The 21,879-nt window shown below is 35.6% G+C and overlaps 1 protein-coding gene across 1 annotated transcript in view; it reads right to left on the bottom strand.

Moving 5' to 3' along the window:
* Positions 1-367: 367 nt before the first annotated feature.
* Xrn1 (5'-3' exoribonuclease 1) overlaps positions 368-21,879 on the bottom strand; it is a 113,160-nt gene continuing 91,648 nt past the window's right edge. Inside the window, exons 37-42 of the mRNA XM_048794506.1 lie at positions 21,287-21,446; positions 19,218-19,399; positions 16,842-16,955; positions 16,645-16,747; positions 12,995-13,152; positions 368-5,184 (exon numbers count right to left, since the gene is read on the bottom strand). Coding sequence (XP_048650463.1) covers positions 4,879-5,184; positions 12,995-13,152; positions 16,645-16,747; positions 16,842-16,955; positions 19,218-19,399; positions 21,287-21,446 — 1,023 coding nt within the window. The 3' untranslated portion in view covers positions 368-4,878. The remainder of the gene's footprint in view (positions 5,185-12,994; positions 13,153-16,644; positions 16,748-16,841; positions 16,956-19,217; positions 19,400-21,286; positions 21,447-21,879) is intronic.

Below are 21,879 nucleotides of genomic sequence, written 5' to 3'. Positions count from 1 at the left end.
AGAGAAAATAAGGTAGTACAGCAAGAGAAAGTTTGAAGTTTGAAAAAGTGATCAGAGGAGAGGAAGGAGATAGGGAGCTATACAGAAGATGGAATAATAATAATATATAGATGTCAGCTATATAGAAGAAGGAATAATAAGTTAAAAGTAATGAAAAAAAAAGAAAGAGAGGAGGTGGAAGTAGGGGATTTAGGCTGTTACTGGGGAAGANGAGACCCTGTCTCTAAATAAAATACAAAATAGGGCTGGGGATGTGGCTCAGTGGTCAAGTGCCCCCGAGTTCAATCCCTAGTACCAAAAAAAAGGGGTTTAAGTGAAAAGTATGTTTCTATTTTTTATATTAAAGCAATCAGAACAAACAACTTATGAAATCATTCTTAAATTTTTAATTAAAATCCATACAGCATTTAACATGTATAGCAACTCTTTCAGTGAATCTTATATTTTAAAATCCCTTTGCACAGAATTTTGAGGCTAACTTCATGCTAGAATTTACAAATGTACAACTTAACAACACAAAAATACATTCGGAGTCCATTCCAATGCAAGTTAAAAACACTTTAATTGGCAGACAATGTAAAGATATTTAAAAAACAAAAACTACAAAATGAGCACATAAAAGTCTTCCCTTTTGAATTTTTAATAAAATACTGCTCTGTATAAGATCTAATGAAAAATTCCAGTTACTTATAAAATAGTTATATGAGAAAAGAAATGAATTAAGATTTTATGTATGTGTATGAATCATACTTAATTATGTTGTTTAAATGAACAAAATGTTGAATACATTAATGACACAGCACACCACGTATTATTCATACATCAAAATAGTTGAAAACACTCAAGCAATTTGATGCAGGCAACAGGAAATAAAAAATAAAATAAATAAAATCCAAAAAATACAAACACTAAACACCCCTTAACTGTAAGGGAAAGAAAGAAATGAAAGAACTTAAATCAAACTGTGGACCAAATTCTCACTTCTATCATTTCATGAGAAACACTGTGAGAATTTGGTTTCAAATTACTAAAATAGCTACAGAAACTTACTTGGCCTGGAAAACTTAATAGTATACTAGCTGCTGAAATAATCAATAGTCATGGTGTACTGTGGGAAAGAATAATTTTTACAGGTTGAACTACATAAAAAAACATATCTATTGAAACCACAGTCTCCCTGACAAATTGCACTTGAGATGGCTGAATGCATTGATTGAGCAAGGCATTATTATTGGTTCACAGGGACACGGACACGGACACACACACTCACACACAGAGACACACAAATACAAAAGCAGCTGTGGATTGCTGACATTCTTGACGACCAGAACTATTTTCTACATTTTATCCCCCTCTTTTTAAAAGAAGGATCTGATGTCTGTTAACTCAGTGAGCTAGCAGTGAAACTTGGGGCCGTCTGTGTGATCTGTCCTGTTGCTGGAAACCTGGTCTGTTCCAACCATTTCCTATTGCTTCCTGGCAGGAGGAGGACAGTGATGAAATTATGAATTAAGTCAGTGTGAAAAATATGCACTTTTAGAATTTTAAGCTTTATTCTGACGATCAAAGGGAGTGCCTGCAGAAATGACTGCTTCACTGACAAAGCTTAGAGAATGTATGTACACAAGGTATTATTTACTATCTGTAGAAAAAGAACAATGAACTTCTGTGGTTGATTTCTTTTTAAAGACAGAGAATGTCTTTCACAGTAATTATTCTCTCTAATTAATTAATAATCTCCTACAGTAAAAATACGACTTGGAACCAACATAGTACAAAGAAACAGAGCCCCCCTTGAAATCTAAGAAGCCTGGTTACTTTTTAAAAAGATGCTTTGAATAGTGGGAAGAAGCATGAAAGAACTAACTTCAGTGGAGATCTGCACACCTCTATCCATCTCATGGAAGGTAAAAATCAGATGACCAGTATAAAAAATTAATGGTTTGTTAATATAAATAGATGATTAAAAAAGGAATGCATAAAAATACCCCATAACTTGACCCCAATTCCTTGAGCTAGAAAACACACTGATGGATGTCTATCTACAGTTTCCCTCTGACTGCCTCCTTCCCTTAAAACTAAGAATGCAGATTGGTCTAAAACCAGAGTGAACACCTGATCACAGCAAATAAAATAAAAAAACTTGCATCGATGGTTCTTTATCCCTTCCATCAATAGGGAAAAAAAAATCTCTTAATCTTCCCTACTTACCTGTTTAAAAAGCAAGCAAAATCTCAATTAGAAACTAAGATTTAATACAGGTAAATATAATTTTTCATGCAACTGAATCTTGGACATTAAAGACTTAAATATACATGATATTAAATCAATTAATACACTTTATCTGTCAAAGTATGAAAACAAGGTAACGACTAGGTGATGCAAGAAATTGTGAACAGGAGGAGTGAGACTGAAGAATCAACCTTCAGTATTCACTTAACTTGCTAAAAAAAGAATTGTTAAACAAGGACATTTAGAAATAATATTTCAGTGAAGAGAGAAAAGATTTAAATAGATTAAAATCCTCTAGTTATGTGGAAACATGAAGTAATCTGGGGAGTCTGTCCCTTCTGTGCCCTACATAGTCCACCATTTCCACAAAAAGTCCAATAGTTTAATGAGCATTTAATTTGGGAGTGATTTTGGTCCATCCCATCCCAAAGAGAAAAATCTTGTTTCTCAAAGTCTAGTCGTTTTTCAGATGCACTAGACCCATCAGACATGACTATCAATGGATTCTGTCCATTGATGTCTAACGACCATCATGCTATAAAGATGGACTCTGCCACATCTTTCACTGGAATAGGTGTACAAGGGAAAAAGGATAGAGAATGCCTGACCACTGTCCAGCCATTATAGAGCTCTCTCCCATTTCTCTTCAGTCTTGACCTTTAGAAAAATATGTTTAAAAAAGTACTTTTACTGATTATTCACAATGAGCTTGCTGGACTCAAACATGGCATAAGTGCCCCCTGGGGTTCAATGGCACTATGTTTACTAAAATTTCTCTTGGGAGTTTTCAGATGGTCTGTGCTCCCTCCTCTGTGTTTCATACAGATGTAGGCCACATACTGTTGATAGAACTGCTACACAGGAGTGATGAGTGAGGCAGTTCTTGAATGCTGGAGTTTGTACAGTTTGGTGAGGTGACAAATATTACACTTAAAAGTAGAAAGAGGTCAACCTAATATTATTGTCACAATATAACTTTTCCCTTGTACCCCCATAATAAATGTCTCATTTTAAAGCAAAGAGAGAATTTTTGAGGCCATAAAGATAAACATTGAGAACTACTTGAGCCTCATCACTTAACACCTATTACAGATAGAGACAAGGAAATGATGGGAACTGTGGACAAACATCGGAGCCTAGGAAAATGACAGAGAAGAATCACAGAAACTCATATGACCATAATACATGACAGATACAGACCATTTATCTCTATACTAAAGGCACTACTAATATACAAATATCCGGCTAACATTTAGAGACACTTAATCAGCCATTAGAAAAAAGGAATTCATTTAGTTCAATATCAGCATTTTAAAAAAACAGACGACTTTGACACTCACGGCAGAGTTTTCAATGAACTAAATGAAATCAGATATGATAATAAGCAGCTCTGTATAAAGACTGTGGCTCCCACTTTTAAAAAAGTACGATAACTTTCTTCCTTAAAAATATAAGCATATCACAAAAACTAAAAGATAAATATATGTGTGTGTGTGTGTGTGTGTGTGTGTGTGTGTATAGGGAGATACAAACCCAGGCCCTGGTACCACTGAGAAATTTTCATAAATTCTAAATCATTTCAATGGTTTGAACAACACACATCCATACGTGACATGCAAAGACAGAATGCCAGTGTCACTGACCAGCTGAGCATACAGCTCAAGGGTAGAACTAGAATGAGTAAAGAGCACACATCACAAACTGCCAATGGTGTCTGTACCACAGCGCACCTTGGAATTGAAAGCTAGAATTCCATCAGTTCCAGGAACAACAACGAGCTCTCATACATGTTAAGTAAGCAAATAAAAAGCTATAGGAAAGAAGAACACAATTTAACAACATGATTAATATTTTTGTACTTTGTTCTATTAGAAGAGTAATTTGTAATCATTGTACCCTGTGGATTTAGAAATTTAATTTTATTAGAAATTACTAATGCTGGTTCTTGAATAATCTAAAAAATTCTAATTACTCAAATTTAAATTGCTATTTATAGTTCTAAGCAGATGGATGAAATATTCTGATTAGTACTCTATAGTTGCTTTGGTACAAAATTTAGAATAAAGCAAAACTGGCAGCACCACAACCAGTGTGATTACTTCACAGCAGGTCTAAAGGACCCTCAGAGATAAGAACACATAAATACAATACACATAAGTAAGAGCCATTCTCTTGATAATTTTGTTACATCATTAAAAAGAGAAATAAAATCCACATCCAGAAAATTATATCTTAGGCCCAATTTTCATGCTTCATTTAATTATCCCTCAATGATAGTGTAAAAGATGTTTACTATTATTGCTAATATGATGTCTACTTCATAGTTCAAGGAAGCTTCTAATGAGGCCAATGGTTAGAGTGGTACATTTTAACGCTTAGCCCACTGAAATTCATTTTAACAAAAGGTTTAATTTAGTATTTTTTCTTTTTACAACTTTATTGAGGTATAATTGACGTACAACAAACTGCACATATTTAAAGTGCACAATTTGATATATAGTCTTTTAAATAGCATGAAAAGTGCCTGACGACTTAAAAATTAAAAATATTCAAACATATTATTTTAAAATAGTACATTTATGAGATATGGATTTATAAAAAGGTGATGGAAATAAAAGAAATTATTTTAATTCCCAAGTACCAAATTTATTCAGAAGGTTTAGAAATTCCAAAATTGACAGCCAGTTTTCTTGATTTTCTTCTAGAAGAAGAGCTTGGTGTTGACTTCTGGTGAGACGTATTGTGGCCTTGGGAGGCAGTTTCAACTTGAAAAGAAGATGCAGGTTGAGCAAGCTGAGAGGACTTTAAAGGGCCTGATGAGCTTTCCTGTGGAATCACTCTGGTGTCATCAGAAGAGCTGGGCTTGCTAGTCTGAAGTGGGGTGGCTTGAGAAGAACTCTGGGCCTCCTTATTCTCAAAGTTCTTTTTGTTTGCAACCCTTTTTTTGGTAACCTTTAAGGAATAAAAGCATTATTAACCAGTAGTGTAGGAGAAAAAAAAACTATTCAAGAAATATTATAAACCATGCTGCTAATATTTGTCAATCACTGCTGATTTGTGACATCTACTTATAATTTCCAAATCAGACCTTAATAATTTTTTATATATACTTTTAAATTTTTTTAGTTATACATGGGCACAATATCTTTATTTTGTTTATTTATCTTCATGTGGTCCTGAGGATTGAACCCAGTGCCTCACATGTGCGTGGCAAATGCTCTGCTACTGAGCCACAACCCCAGCCCCAGACTTTAATAATTTGAAAAACTCAGTTGCAAGAAAATATTAAAACATCTTCCATAACTAAAATTTTAAAAAGTTATATTTCTTATTTTCAATCACTTTGTATTAGAATACTGTATTATTACTTGCTATAATCATTACTATTTTTAGAACACAAACTGAGCAGGGACCAGGTTAGATGCGTCACTACATTTTCAGTTCCTAGACCAGTACTAAATTTCTTTTCTTCTCTTTTCTTTTTCTTCTGAAAAAAAAAATGTGGATGTCTCCTTAATTTTTTAAAATTTTTCCCCTATTTTTTATTGCTGCATCATAATTATTATACATAATGGTGGGATTCATTGTTACATATTTGTACATGCACAAGAGGAAACAATAATTTGGCCAATATCATTCCCCAGTACTTCCCCTTTTTCTCCCACACTGGTCCCCTTCCTGAACTCTGCTGAGTTCCCTTTGCTTTTCAGATAACAACCCCTCCTTCACAATGCAATCTTAATATGTTGTTGAATGTAATTTGCTAATATTTTATTAAGGAGTTTTGCATTTAGATTCATCAGGAATGTTGGTCCCTCTTGTGTTGTTATCAGGGTGATACTGGTTTTTCACAGAATGAATTTAGAAGTATTCCACCCTTTTCTATTTCATGGAATACACTGTGGAGCATTGGCATTAGTTCTTCTTTAAAGGTCTATTTTAGGGGCTGGGGTTGTGGCTCAGCGGTAGGATGCTCACCTAGCATGTGCGAGGCCCTGGGTTCGATCCTCAGCACCATATAAAAAATAAGTAAGTAAATAAAGGTATTGTGTTAACCACAACTAAAAAAATATATATATATAAAAAGGTCTATTTTAGTCACCTTTTTTACTGCTGTGATCAAAAGACCTGACAAGAACAATTTTAGAGGAGGAAAAGATTATTTGGTGCTCACAGTTTCAGAGGTCTCAGTTCACAGATGGCTGATTCTGTTGTTCTGGGCCTAAGGTAAGGCAGAGCACCATGGCAGAAGGGTGTGGAGGAGGAAAACAGCAGCAAGTGATGGGGTTGGCGGAGGACGTTGAGTGTTCTGCTCACCAGGGACAAAATATAAACCCCAAAAGCAACCCCCGCCTCCATGATCTATCTCCTCCAGCCACATCCTACCTGTCTACATTTAGTGCTCAGTTAATCCCTGAGTGGATTAACGCACTGATGAGATTTGGCCCCTCATAAACTCAGTCAATTCACTTCTGAATTTTCTTGCATTGTGTCACATATGAGCTTTCACAGGACACCTCATATCTAAACCATAATAAGGTCTGATAGAATTCAGCTGAAAATCCAGCTAGTCCTGGGCTTTTCTTTGTTGAAATTCTCTTAATGACTGCTTCTATCTCATTGCTTGTTCCTGGTCTATTTGGGTTTTCTCTGTCCTCTTCACTCAATTTGGCAGAGAATACGTATCTAGGAATATATCCAATTCTTCTAGATTTTCTAATATATTGGGATATAAATTTTCAAAATAATCCCTAATGATCCTCTGGATTTCTGTGATGTGTGTGATGATTTTTTTTCCTTATGCATCTCTAATGTTATGAATTTGGGTCTTATCTTTTTCTTTTGGTTAATTTGGCTAAAGGTTTATTCATCCTGTATATCTTTTAAAATAACTGACTCTTTGTTTTCACTGATCCTTTGTAGGCACTAATGGATATAAACTTTCCTCTTAGAACCACTCTCATAGTGTCCCAGAGGTTCTGGTATGTTATATCACTATTCTTGTTTGAGTCTAAGAATTTAAAAATTTATCTTAATTTCTTCTATTATCCATTCATCATTCAAAATTGTATTGTTCAGTCTTCATGAGTGTTGAGTCCTAATTTTATTTCATTTTGATCAGATAAGATTCAAAGAATTGTACTGTTCTTCTTGTATTTGCTGAGATTTGTTTTGTGGCCTAAAATATGGCCTATTTTGAAGAAAGTTCTATAAGCAGCTGAGAAGAAAGTAAATGTTGTTGTATGGAACATTCTATACATTTCCGTTAATTCCATTTGATTTATAATATATTTTAGATCTGAAGGGTCTTTACTGATATTTTGTCTGGACATTCTATCTACTCATGAGAGAAGTGTGTTGAAATTACCCAATATTATTATACTAGGGTCCCAGACAAGTAGTGTCTGTTTTATGTACTTAGGAACACCGATGTTTGGGGAATAAATATTTACTGTTGTATCTTCTTGTTGGATTGTTCCCTTTGCCAGTATAAAGTGACCTTCTTTGTCTCTTCTGATTATTTTTAGCTTGTAGTCTACTTTGTCAGATATGAGAGTAGCTATTCCTGTGTGTTTCAGGGCTCCATTTGCATGCTATACCAATTTTCCTCATTTCAATTTCAGCCTGTGGGGCTATCTTTGTCTATAAGGTAAGTCTTTTGAAAACAACATATAGTTGGGTCTTGTTTTTTTTTGTGTGTGTGCATTTCCTTTTTTAATTTTCTTTGTACTGAGGTTTGAACCCAGGGATGCTTTACCACTGAGCTACCTCCCCAGTTCTTTTTTATTTTGAGACAGTGTCTTATTGTTCCTTAGGGCCTAAGTTACCCAGGCTGGCCTCAAACTTGAGATCCTCCCGCCTCAGCCTTCCAAGTCACTGGAATTATAGGTATGTACCACTATACCTGGTTGTGGATCTTGTTTTAAAATGTATTCTGCTAGCCTGTGTGTTTTAATTGGAGAGTTGAGCCCATTTACACCCTATGTTATTATAGAGATTTTTATTCCTGCCACTTTTTTTCTAATTTGACTTTATTTCTCATTTGCTTAGCTATTCTTCAAATGAAATCTGCCCACTTGTAAGCTTTAGGGTTTGTTCTTGAGTTCTTCAGTATATGGTAGTTAAGTATTTCCTGTAGTGCTGGCTTAGTAGTAATGTATTCTTTTAGTGCCTTCTTATCTTGGAAGGTTTTTATTTCTTCTTTGATTTTGAAGGATAACTTTGTTAGATTTAGTAATCTTGGTTGAGTTATTTTCTCTCAGGGCTTAGAACACATTATTCCAAACCTTCCTGGAGTTTAGAGTTTGTGCTAAGAAATCAGATTAATTCTGATTGATTGGCTTGCCTCTAAATATAAACTGATGTTTTTATCTTAAGGTTTAAAAAATTATATTCTGGTTATGTATGTTAGGCATTTTAATTATAATGCGTTGTGAAGAGTTTCTTTCTTTCTTTTATTTATTTTTTTGCTGAAAAACTCAGGGGCACTCAACCACTGAGCCACATCCCCAACCCTATTTTGTATTTTATTTAGAGACAGGGTCTCACTGAATTGCTTAGCACCTCACTAAATTGCTGAGGTTGGCTTTGAATTCGCAACTCTCCTGTCTCAGCCTCCTAAACTGCTGGGATTACAGGTGTGTACCACTGTGCCTGGCAAGAGTTTCTTTTTTGATTTTGTCTATTTAGGGTTCTGAATATCTCTTATATCTGGATGTCCATCTCATTCTCAAGGTTTGGAAACTTTTATTATTTCCCTGAAGAGGTTATTCATTTCATTAGCATGCATCTCACAATCCTCTCTAATTCCAATGATTCTCAAATCTGGTCTCTTAATGTTGTCTAAGAGGTCTATTATATTCTGATCATGGTTACTTCTTTTCTTTAATACGTCTGTTCAAGGCTGGTTACTTCATCTCCAAACTCTGAAATTCTATCTTTAGTGTGGTCTACTCTATTAGAGAGACTTTCAACTGAACTTTTTAATTTATTTATTCTGTTTTTCATTTTCTAGATTTGTTTGGTTATTCTTCAATAACTTTATCTCCTTACTGAATTTCTCATTCCTCTTCTGTACTGACCTCCTTAATTCATTCAGTTGTTCTTCTTTGTTCTTTTGGAATTCATTGATCACCATTCTTTTGAATTCTTTATCTGATATTTTATCCATTTCAATATCTTTGGAGTCAGTTGCTGGTGAATCATAAACTTTAGAAGGCATTGTGTTACTTTATTTTTTCACATTTCTTGTATTCATGTATTAGGTTTTATGCATATATTGGGAAAGATTTTTCTTCCATTTACATGTGGACATTTTTACAGAACAGCCTTTTATTGCCAGAGTAGGTCTGGGATAAGTGATTTTTTTTTTTCCCCAATATATTTTCAAGCAGGATTTGTAGTATAGTTTCCCTGCTAGTTCTTTAGTGATTTAGTGTATTTTGACAGAGTGTATATTGTGTCAGAGCTCGAGGATTCCACTTTCCCTCTAAGTCTCAAAGGACTGGGATCCTTTTTATGGGTCTGGCAATTGTAATATATACAGCAGAGCATGTAGGTATATCTTCTTGTGACAGCTCTTTTTCACTTAATAACTCTTTATTCTAAAGGAGTATGGCAGTGATCTAGATTGAGACCCCTCATAGGTGTGGTGTCCACAATCTTTTTGTTAATTCTCTGTGTTTTTGCTATAGGAGTAGCTGTCCGTGGGTGGTCCTGAGGGCCTCCAGTAGCCATTCTTACTTGGGGCCTGGTTGTTCATTTGGATTTTTTGTCTCTTCTTTGTATCAAAGTCTGAGCAAGGTACACTGTTCTCTTGGCTGGATATCTCAGCAGCAGAGTCTGCACCCTGTGAACTTTTAGTTCATAGCACCTCACAGAGAAGGGGAAACAACCAACATCAACAACAGAAGCAAACAATATATAACACTAAAATACCCAGTTCCTACTATGACATTTATAACACTAATTATCACAAAAACAAGAATGGTGGGGTCAGCAATTGCCAAGAGCAAAAATGATAAGTAGTTGTGAACTAGATCTGGCATTAAATAGCAGTTGTCAATTATGCCATACGTAGTATTAACAACTGTAACAACATGAATGGTAGAGGCATTAGCCAAATAGATCCAGAGATGGTAAAAATGCAGTTATTTAAGAGAAAAGAGATGTAACAGGATGGTACCTATAATTCCAGCGACTGAGGCAGGAGAATTACAAGTTCAAGGCTAGCTTCAGCAACTGAGTGAGGCCCTAAGGGAGACCCTGTCTCAGAATAAAAAATATGAATGGCTTGGGATGTGGCTCATGGGTTAAGTACCTCTGAGTTCAATACCCAGTACCTGCCCCCGCTGCAAAAAAAAGGTTTAGAATTGTCAAAGTGTGAACAGAGAGAAAGCAGGAGATGTAGCAAGTGATGGCTATTGAGAAGAAGGAGGAAAAAAAAAAGCAGCAAAAGTAAAAAGAGAATAAGAGAATTTGGCTATTAGTGAAGAGAAGAGAAAAAATAAAAACAAATAAAAACAGAATGAAGGGGCTGGGGTTGTGGCTCAGCAGTAGAGTGCTCACCTAGTATGTGCAAGGTGCTGGGTTTGATCCTCAGCACCACATAAAAATAAATAAATAAAATACAGGTACTGTGTCCAACAACTAACAAAACAAAACAGAATGAAAATAAACAAAATTCCCTTCTGAGAGATAAGACAAAGAAAAATAATCACAAAAATGCTAAAAATGAAACAAAATAAGCAAATATTCATATATATATATATATATATCCACAAACCAATCAGCATAGCAAGAACACGGAAAAAGTAAATTTACTGATATCTTATTACCACTGAGGAAAAAGGAGGGGGCTGAGCTCCAGAGTCAGAGATGCAATGAGAGGCAGAGGACCCAACCCACACCTCTCCAGTCAGGACTTTGCCCCTCCTCTCCTTAGTGTACAGACAGTTACATCCTCTTGTGTCACCACTCCTGGGCAGACTTACCAACCCATTTGTCTAGCAACTTTCACCCTCTCCAATGTCTGGGTTGGGGAGGTCCCTGCAGATCAATTTTCAAGTCAAGAACAGAAATTGTTAGGGAAGAGGGATGTGCTGACCCGAGAGGCTTCTCACCCATCCAACAAAAGGCAGTATGATACATAGCAAAAAAAAAACAAAACCCCAAAACAAACAACAACAACAACAACAACAAAAACAATCGATTGCTTAGAAGACAGGGTCAAGGGAGGCAGCCAGGCAGACAGCATTATACCAGGGAAAGCGGATGGGAGAGTCTATCAAGGAATCCCCCTTCCCCCAGAAAATCAGGCAAAGGAAAAAAATTCTTAATGAAAAATAAAGGAATCACCTCCACTAAGGTGGTCAAAACTGTTGATGAGGATGATCAATGCATATGCCTCACTTCCTGTTTCTTCCTGAGCTTTGTACCCCTTAGAGCAAGGGCTGGGGGTTGTTAACCCCTTCCTCTTTTTGTTTTGCTCACAGAGCTGCTAGCTACAAAGGCCTAAATTGAAGTTGGTTGAAATAGTTCTCAACTTCCCTTCTCACCATTATAAGAAGTACTGTTAACTGGAGCTCTATTCAGACAGAGAAGGTATGCATTCCCAGATGGGGCTGCTGCAGAGTTCTAAGAGGGAAGTTCCAGTGGCTGCGACTTATCTCTAATCAAGCCTTTGGGACTTTGTTGGGTGGTATCTGTTCTGGAGAGATTTATTCAACACACTTCTAGGACTGGGCAAATGCAATCTCTGTTGGGAGTCCAGATCTCAGAAGCCTCCTGAGAATTTTACTTGTAGAGTGGGGGAGCCAACCCTCCACAAGTCTCACACACTCCACTGTCCATGAATACAGCTTTCTCAGTCTCAGTTCCCAAGTATAATCACACCAACTGTTCCAATTTCCCAGCCCTCTGCAGCTGGTCATGTGAGCTGCCAGACTCAAAGGGAAAGGGAATTGCACTCCTCTCCATATCCTTGACTTGAATTACCCTGGGCACAATCTCCTTTGTGCTTGTTTCACATAACAAAATAAAGGTACTGTGTCCAACAACTAACTTTTTTTGCTAGGTACACCATAGGCCACATGGTAGGCACTTGCAGGGACAGTATGGCAGCGTATGCTGTGATCTCCTGGCTACAGCATGGCCAGCCTCAAGATGGCTCCGCTTCTGCTCTCTGCTCGCCAGTTAACAGACAGCTCTTTTCAAGCACCAGTTTGCTGTGCAGTCAGTCACTAGTTCAGCTAAGTTTATATTGCTTTTCTGTTTTATAAGTTTTCTGTGCCAAATCTGTCAATTGTGTTTCTCTGTTTGTGCATCCCTTCCCTCTGAGGTGAACTGGCACTGCTGCTGCAACTGGCTTGGCTCCAATGTACTCTTCTTGGGCTTTGCTCACTGCACCCGAATTTCTAAGTCTCTAAGAGACTCAGCCCATCCATTATTGAATTTGAGTGAACTCCCTCTTTCACCCACCTTGCTGAGAAGCAGTACTTGAATCATGAGCCACGAGCAACTGGAAATATAGTCTTCCTCTAATCGGCCATCTTGAATCCTCTTTCTCTTATTTTTTTTTCTAGTGCTGGGGATTAAACCCAGGGACCCCTGCATAATGCTAGGCAAGTGCTCTACTACTGAACTATACCCACAATCCCTAGAGCTGGATTTCTAGATGGCAATGAATAAGTAAAACAAATAAATGAATTTTTATTGACATTCTTTGAACATTTAAAAAAACAATTCTTTTTCTAGGCCTCACCTGCAGAGGTATGAACTGATTGTGCACTCCACCTGGCATTCCTCCAGCCATGGGTATGGTCCCAGAATGTGATGTATGATGGAAGGGCTTCCCAGGAACTGGCACTGGTGGTCCCCATGGCATTGAGCCAAAGAGATGAGGTGAAGGCATCATATTAGCTGTTAAAAAATCACAGAAAATCTTTCTCTTAGTAAAATTAAAGCCCTGAAATTTAAGACAAGATCTTGCTGCTAAACTCCCCCACTCCTTAGCAAAAGGCTTACACTTAATTAATGTTGTTTACATCATTCAACCTCAGGATCTCTTCTTAGGACTGCGAACTGTCTAAATAAATGAATGTATCTGGACTGCAAAGACCAATAGTACCATATGCTGACAGGAACTGTAGGAATACCTGGAGTTACATTTTAAATAAATCTTGCCTGCCCTCAATGCTAAGTTGCTTCCATAGTGCTCCCAGATTACAACAAAACCCCAAAAAGCTCAAAACCTAAAATCCTAAAATCTGATCTCTTTCATATGGTATGTAGAATCTTGCTTTTCTCTCTTCTAATGTTTGTATTTCAAGGATATTTTTGCTTTGGCTTCTTATCAGCAACACATTATATTAAAGATTCTAAAACCTGATTTATCTGTGTGAGCTACTTGGGGAGCTTGTGAAATAGACTCCTGGGCAGACTTACCAACTTGGACCTACTCAGACTTGGAAGGCTCAGGAATCTGTATTGCTAACAAGCTCTTCAGGTGATCTGTATGCAGATAGCACCAGTGCAACATATGGGAACTACCGCATTTACCAGTGACAAGACAACTGCACATTGCTACTGAAGAAGATATGAAATATGTTCAAACCTTCTTCTCAGAGAGATCACAAAGCACTTATATTTTAATTAAAATGCAGATACTTGAGAAAAATATTTCCCCTCAGCAGAGAAAAACTGCAGTATATATCAGTGTTGTGAATTATACATACACAAGTACTAGATGAAGAAAATTTTTATTTATTTATTTATGCAATACTGGGCATTTTACCACCGAGCTACATCCTCAGCCCTTTAAAAATTTTTTTAAAAAATTTTGATAAGTTGCTAAGGATGGTCTTGAACTTTTGATTCTCTTACCTTAGCCTTCTAAGTAACTGAGATTGTAGGTGTGTGTTGCCAGATGGTAAAGAAAAATTTTAAAAAATGGTTGGGAAAACAGCTCAGTGCTAAAGTGTTTGCCTAGCATGTATGAGGCCATGGATTCAATTCCAAGCACACACACACACACACACACAAAAACAAAAATAAAACAATGTTAACCTTATGCATAGGTTTGCTTCATAATTTCTCCAACAAATCACTGATATAAATGTATTTTTCTCCATATTTTTAATTTACTTTTTTGTTTGTTTGTTTTGTTTTTTGAGCAGTACTGGGGATTGAACTCAGAGTCACTCTATCATTGAGCCACATTCTCAGCCCTTTAACTTTTATTTTGAGACAGGGTCTTATTAAATTGCTCAGGCTGGCCTCAAACTTGTGATTCTTCTGCCTCAGCCTCCAGAGTTGCTGCAATGACAGGCAAGCACCACCACCCGGCTACTGGATTTATTTTTAAAAGTGAAGAATCAGTCAAAATTAATTCGATGAATTAACAGTGATATTAGTACACTGAGTCTTGATGAAAACATTGTTTATACAGACAAAGGAATATCTGTGTAGTATAGTAACAAAACCATGGGCTTTGAAAACAGTCAAACTTGTACTTGGAATAACAATTCTGCTACTTAGTAATTGTGACCTTAGAGAAGTACTTTTTAACAAAAATCAATGTATTACATATACACTGTACTTCACATAAGTTTTCAACATAAAACAACAGCCACATGTTCTACTCCAGGTTTAACTAAGTTTAGATGTTCATTTCCATACTGCTCAATACTGCTTATGCTCCTAATGAGTAATTTATCAATTTTAAGCATTTTTAGAACTATTGACTGGCTATATAGATCAAAATTCAGTTATTTTGCATTACCCTTCACTACTTGCCCTGTCCTCCTAATATATGTATATATTTGCTTAATAAAGTGTTTATGATACATAATTGTTTAAATTTTGTCATTGCAAAGCAAGATTGTCTGATTATGTTTCTTTTCTTGTAAAACTTTATATTCTGGTTGGAAATTATCTTTTAAAAGCTGCTTAGTCTTCTTTGTATCTATTTTTAATGTTTTTTCAAATGTTGCCTGGCTAGCAGATAATCTGCCTTACTTGCCAAGACTTCCTTCTGCTTCCCAGTTGGAAGTAGTTACTTTCTAGACTTGTTAAGCAGCCGGCATCCTTATATCCTTTACTTGAGTATATCAGATCTATAGATCTGCAACTTTTTCTTTTGGTCTCATGGTTTTCTTCTTTCTAAAATTATTGCTTTGTTTGCTAAAATAGGTAATCCAGTAACTTTTTCATTTTTATTTTTCTGGTACTAGGGTGCTCTATTATTGAGCTACATTCCTAGTGAGAAAGGTCTTGTTAAGTTGTGCAGGCTGGCCTCAAACTTCTGATCCTTCTGCCTCAGCGTCTTGAGTCACTGGGATTACAATGTGTACCACTGTGCTCAGTTCCAGTAACTTCTTAAGAAAGGGTACATAAGAAATAAAATAAATTTGCATGTCTGAAAATGCCTTTACTTTTACACTAGATTTACTTTAGTTATGTAGAGAAATAAGATAATGGGGTTTATCTTCCTAGGTGCCTGCCCCCCATTGTGAATTAGAACCCGCATATCAAAGAAAAAAATCTGGCTTTTGGTTCTTTGGGATTGGCTTTTTTCACTTAGCATAATATTCTCTGGCTCTCTCCATGTACCAGAAAATGTCATAATGTTGTTCTTCTTTAAGGCTGAGTAATAATCCATTGTGTATGTAGCACATTTTCTTTAACCATTCATCTGCTGAAGGGTACCTAGGTTGGTTCCATAGCTTAGCTATTGTCAGCTGAGCGGCTATAAACATTGATGTTACCATGTCACTACAGTATGCTGATTTTAAGTCTTTTGTGTATAAACTGAGGAGTGGAATAATTGGGTCAAATGTTTCTGAGGACTCTCTGTACTGGTTTCTAGAGTGGTTGCACTAATTTTTAGTCCCACCAGCAAAGTATAAGTGTACCTTTTCCCCTACATCCTCACCAACATTTATTTTTTCATATATTTGTTGTTCAATTTTTCTCCATTTACAATGATATTGGCCTTTGGTTTAGTGTATATATCTTTTACAATGTTGAGGTATGTTTCTAATATCCCTAGTTTTTCTAGTGTTTTGAGCATGAATGGGTGCTATATTTTGTCAAATGCTTTTTCAGTATTTATTGAGATGATCATGTCCCTAAGTCTATTGACATGATGAATTACATTTACTGATTACCATATGTTGAACCAAGCTTGCACCCCTGGGATGAACCCTCTTTATTGTGGTGTACTATCTTTTAAATATGTTTTTGTATTTAATTTGCCAGAATTTTATTGAGAATTTTTGCATCTATTCTTCTTTATTCCTAGACATCTTAGTATATATATTTTTTTAATTAAAAAAAAAAAAAAGCTTCTTAAAAGAACTTAGTAAAAACAACAACTCAGAGGTAAAGACTTACAGAAGCAACATATCTTACCAGTAGGTTGGGGAAAGACTGGAGGTATGGTTCCAGCTGGTACAGCGGGAGGATAATTTGGAAATATTGGTGGAGGCAAAGAAAAATTCACTCCTAAAGAGCCCTGTGAAATATTTAAAAGTTATAAGACAGTAAAACAAAATGTTTGTATGGAAACTAATTAAAAATTCAGTAGAGAAGTCATGGACAGTTCTTACCAACTGTTGTAAAGCAAAAAGTGCAGCTTTCTCCTTGGCTTCATTTTCAGAGTGGCACTGTGGCCCGTGTACCAGTAAGCCATTAGATAATTTTACTTGGCAAACTGTCATTGTCTAAAAAAAGAGAATATAGATGTTGATGAAACTATGTTAAGAAGTCTAACTCCTCTCCCAAAGCTTAGTCTAAATGAGTGGGATAATTTCATACAACAACCTGTAAAAGAGAATAAGGAATTCAAAAAAGGACTATTAGTTTAAGTGCTGAGTTTCCAGGCAAAAGTTTTATAACTGTTGCTTTATCTTTTAATGTTTCAAAGCAAATATTCTCTGGGCCATGTATGGTAGGATGAGCCTAGGATAAGATAGGAGGATGGCATGAGCCTAGGAACGGAGACCAGTCTGGGCAACACAGCAAGACAGGAAGAAACAACAACAAACTAAGATGGCACAAGGGTCAAGTATTGTGATGCAAACAAAAGCCAGCAAAACCTTTTTTGTATGTTGATAATTAGAAATTATGGAATAAAATTTTGCTGAAACGTGGTTGCATTAAAAATATTAGTGCATATGATTACTTTCACACTAAAACTGTAGAATTGGGAAGTTGTGACAGTGGCCCTCAGACCCACAAGGACTAATATATTTATTGTGTCTTTATAGGAAATTTTTGCTGAATCATGCTTTAAAACCATCTTTTAATTACCTGACGGTTTGCTGATATGAATTCACTGCCCAAAGTTAAAAGACTCAGGGGTTCTAATTTTATATTTTGATCCTTCTGCCTCAGCCTCCTGAGTTGCTGGGATAACAGGTATGTACCACCACGCCCAGCTATACTTCAAGTTTTTGATTTACAAAGATTTATTTTTTAAATTCTATTTCTTTCAGGGTCTGGGTATGAAACTTGGCAGTTGAAAGCTTATCTAAGACGTAAAAGGCCCCGAGTCCAATCTGTACCCAGAAGAAGTCTTTTTCTTTTTTTCAAAAGGTATTAATTTTTATATTATTGGTTTAATTCTTTGTTTTTCCTTCTATAACTTTTTTTTATTGTGGTAAGATAATACAACATAATATTTACTATCTTAACCATTTTTAAGTATATGATTCAGTAGTATTAAATATATTAATAATGTTATGCTATACATCACCACTGCCCATCTCCACAGCTCTTCATTTTGTAATGCTGAAATTCTCTACCCTATCCTATTTTAACTCCATATTTCCTCCTCTATCCAACTGGTGTTAACCACTGTTTAAATATCTCATACAGATAGAATCATATACTGTTTGTCTTTTTGTAACTGGCTTATTTCCTTTAGGTTAATGTCCTCAAAAGTTCATCCATGTTGTAGTATATGTCAGAATTTCCTTCATTTTTAAGGCTAAAGAATATCCCATTGTGGGGCTGGGGATGCGGCTCAAGCGATGCGCGCTCGCCTGGCAAGCGTGTGGCCCGGGTTCACTCCTCAGCACCACATACAAACAAAGATATTGTGTCCGCAGAAAACTAAAAAAATAAATAGTAAAAAATTCTCTCTTAAAAAAAAAAAAAAAAAAAGAATATCCCATTGTGGCCAGACACAGTGGCACATGCCTGTAATGCCAGGGTCTTGGGAGGCGGAGGCAGGAGGATCAAAAGCCAGCCTCAGCAAAAGCGAGGCACTAAGCAACTCAGTGAGACTCTATCTCTAAATAAAATACAAAATAGGGCTGGGCTTGTGGCTCAGTGGCCGAGTACCTCCAAGTTCAATCCCCAGCAATCGCCCCCCACCTCAAGAAAGAATATCCCATTGTTTGGATATACTACATTTTGTTTATTCATTCATCCTTCGAACACTTCCACATTTTAGCTATTGTGAATAAAGCTGTTATGGATGTGGTTGTACAAATATCTGTTCAAGACTCTTTTAAATTCTTTATGGCATATGCTGAGGCTGGCTTTTGAACTCATGATCCTCCTGCATTAGCCTCCTGAGCCGCTGGGATTATAGGCATGAGCCATTGAGCCTGGCTGTTTTAATTTGTAATATGATAAATATAGATGTAACTTACGCCAACAAAAATGCTTTGGGTTCCTTAAAAAAAAAGGGAGTTTCAGAGGCTAAAAAGTTTGAAAATTGTTGCAACAGACCAAGATCTCTACCAAGTTCTATCAGTCTAAAGAATTTCATAGGACACTTGCTCCCCAAGTTCCTTTCTGTAAACTTCTGTTTGGGTTCTAGTTATGTAAAAATGGAATAATGAGAGTGAGAACCAGAAATTTGCTGTTCATATTTTAAATTTTAAAAGTTCCATTACCTTTTTTTCTAGCCAAAGATTTTCAGACAATTTATTTAAGTTCTGTGTTTAAGAATTTATACAGATGGAATACTATACCTGAGGTGTTCTCAGAAAGGAGAAATCTGGTTGTGGCATTCCAATAAGGGAGCAAATTCGAGAAAGTTCAGTTACTGGAGTGGGCACAGGAGGGATCTGGCCAGGAACAGGCCAACACACATTGTCCACAGATGGAACATTATGGTACTCATTAGCACTGTGAGGCTTGTTCATATAAGATGCTACCAAAAATACAAAATGGACAAATATATTAATAAAATACCTCAAATTATGCAATTACTGTATTTATAGATCACATAGGAAATGCTAAATATTTAAAGAAATGAATCTCCCAAGAAGCAAATATAAACTAGTATTGCTTAAAATTATTGAAACTTCAATAAAAAGTTTTTAGATGATTATAATTGATTAATGATAAGTCATTAAGATAAAAATTTAAAAATAAGTAGTTAATTTCCCCAAATTAAAATCTTGAGCAACTAATGATTACATGGTATGGTTACAGGTAAAAATCAAAACAAATGACTTTCTTGAGCAGATCTACAATTAATGCTTAAGTTTTAAGGCTTTGCCTTAGATCTAATTCTTGTAAATTTACCATACATTCCAAGATACATAGAACAAGAATTTAAATTTTTTTTTGTGTGGTACAGGGATTTGAACTCAGGGGCTATACCCTTGTCCTTTTCATCTTTTGAGACAGAGTCTCAATAAATTGCCAAGACTGTTTCTTCTGCCTCAGTCTCCAGAGTTGCTAGGATTATAGGAGTATATCACTGCACCTGATTGGAAGAATGTTTTTGTTGCTTCAAAATGATTCTTCTTACAAGGTTTTTGAAATTAAATCTTTTAATTATGTTTTTATATAGATGACTAAAACATTTTGAACATTCACATTCTTCACTAATACCTTGGTAAAGAATTAATCTAGTTTTCTACTACAGAATATAAAAAGATATTAAAGGGCTTCCCCAAAGTCACAGAGCCAGTTACTTCCGTAACACTGGCTGGATTCTGAACTATTAGATTCTTGGGTCCAATTTCACTATATTGAAATTAGTAAAATTTACTTGTTTTGGACATTGGGACTATTTTTACTCAATGTTATTTTAAAATTTTATTTTGCTGTATTTCAGGAGCATATCATCACTTGATAATTACTAGTTTTCTAGTAGCTTTTGAAAATTTTAATCAGTTATAGCAATATTCACTGGAGTAAACACAGAGCTAGGCTTTGCTTTCGTTTTAGATTTTGATCTTTAATAAATCCAGAATTAGGGCTGGGGTTGTGGCTCAAGTGGTGGAGCATTTCCTAGCACACCTGAGGCACTGGATTCAATCCTTAGCCCCACATAAAAATAAAACAAAGATATTGTGTCCACCTAAAACTGAAAAATAAATATTACAAAAAATCCAGAATTGATTATTCAAAAATATTTTTTATTTTTCTGGGAAACTTTTGTGTACGTCATTCTTCCTGGTAGCCTTTGGAAGATAATTACATAGATAAAATACTCATGTTTAAAGGACACAGAGAGTAGGGACAACGATGACTATTTATTGAAATGCAGCTATATACCACACATTATGCTACAGGTTTCAGAGATTTTAAGATAATCACCTACTCTTCATAGTCTACCTCCATTAATAATTTTAAATTCATTTAATGTTTTTTCTTTCCTATTTTTATACTGGTCAAATTATTTTAACATAATTCTAATACCAATTATTGGCACCTGTAATGTGTCAAGTCTTTATTGCCTTATATATGTTATTTAATTATTACACTAGTTATTTGCAATATGTTTAAATTACATAGGCACTTTTAAATTATTGAGGGAAAAAAGCCAGAATGTGAAAACCTTTCAAGGTTTAGGCATCTATAGAATGAGAAACTGTAATAGTACAATTTAAGTCATCATAAGAAGACTTAGGGATTGTATAGTTTTGGTTACACAATTACATTTTTAGATAAATGACACAAGTAAAAATTATACTCTTAAGAAAACTAGTTTTATCTTTTAAAAAAACACATGATAAAAAGAAATAAATGAACTGACTTTCTGGGAATGATATTGATTATTAGTAGTAGTACTCAGTTTACTTACCTAATTTCTTATTTTGTTTAGGTTGTGAGGACAGTCCATATTCATCTCTTTTATTAGAGGAAACAGTGGCTTCATTACCAAACTTTTTCATTTCATTCTTACGGTCCATTGTGTCAGAACCATCAATTTTTAGAATTTCTTTCAGCATTCGTGTTCCCTTCTTTTTTGAGAATCATTCATATGGAGATGGTGGGGATGGAAAGAGGAGAGTTAACATTAGGTTCATACAGTTTATCTTTCTTTTTGATTTTTTTTTTTTAATATTAGGGCTCAAACCCAGAGCCTGGTGCATGGTAGGCAAGCCCTCTACCACAGAGATATATCTCCAGCCCTTGATCTTTCTTTTGAAGAGTTCCACTGTTAAAATTTAGAGGCTAAGGCAGGAGAATCACAAGTTCAAGGCCAGTCTGAGCAACTTAGCAAGATCTGTCTCAAAATATAAATTGAAAAGGACTGGAGATGTAGTTTATTGGTAAATACCACTTCTGGGTTTAATCCCCAATCCCCCATGTATCCCCCAAATTAATATGCTAAATACATTTATATAGAGAGCAAGGCAAAGCAATAGTGAAGAGCTGAAAATAAATTAGATT

This window comes from Marmota marmota, unplaced genomic scaffold, assembly GCF_001458135.2.
Source record: "Marmota marmota marmota unplaced genomic scaffold, marMar, whole genome shotgun sequence".
Taxonomy (NCBI): domain Eukaryota; kingdom Metazoa; phylum Chordata; class Mammalia; order Rodentia; family Sciuridae; genus Marmota; species Marmota marmota.
Note: the sequence above shows the minus strand (reverse complement) of the source record. Positions and strands in the feature narration are given on the sequence as shown.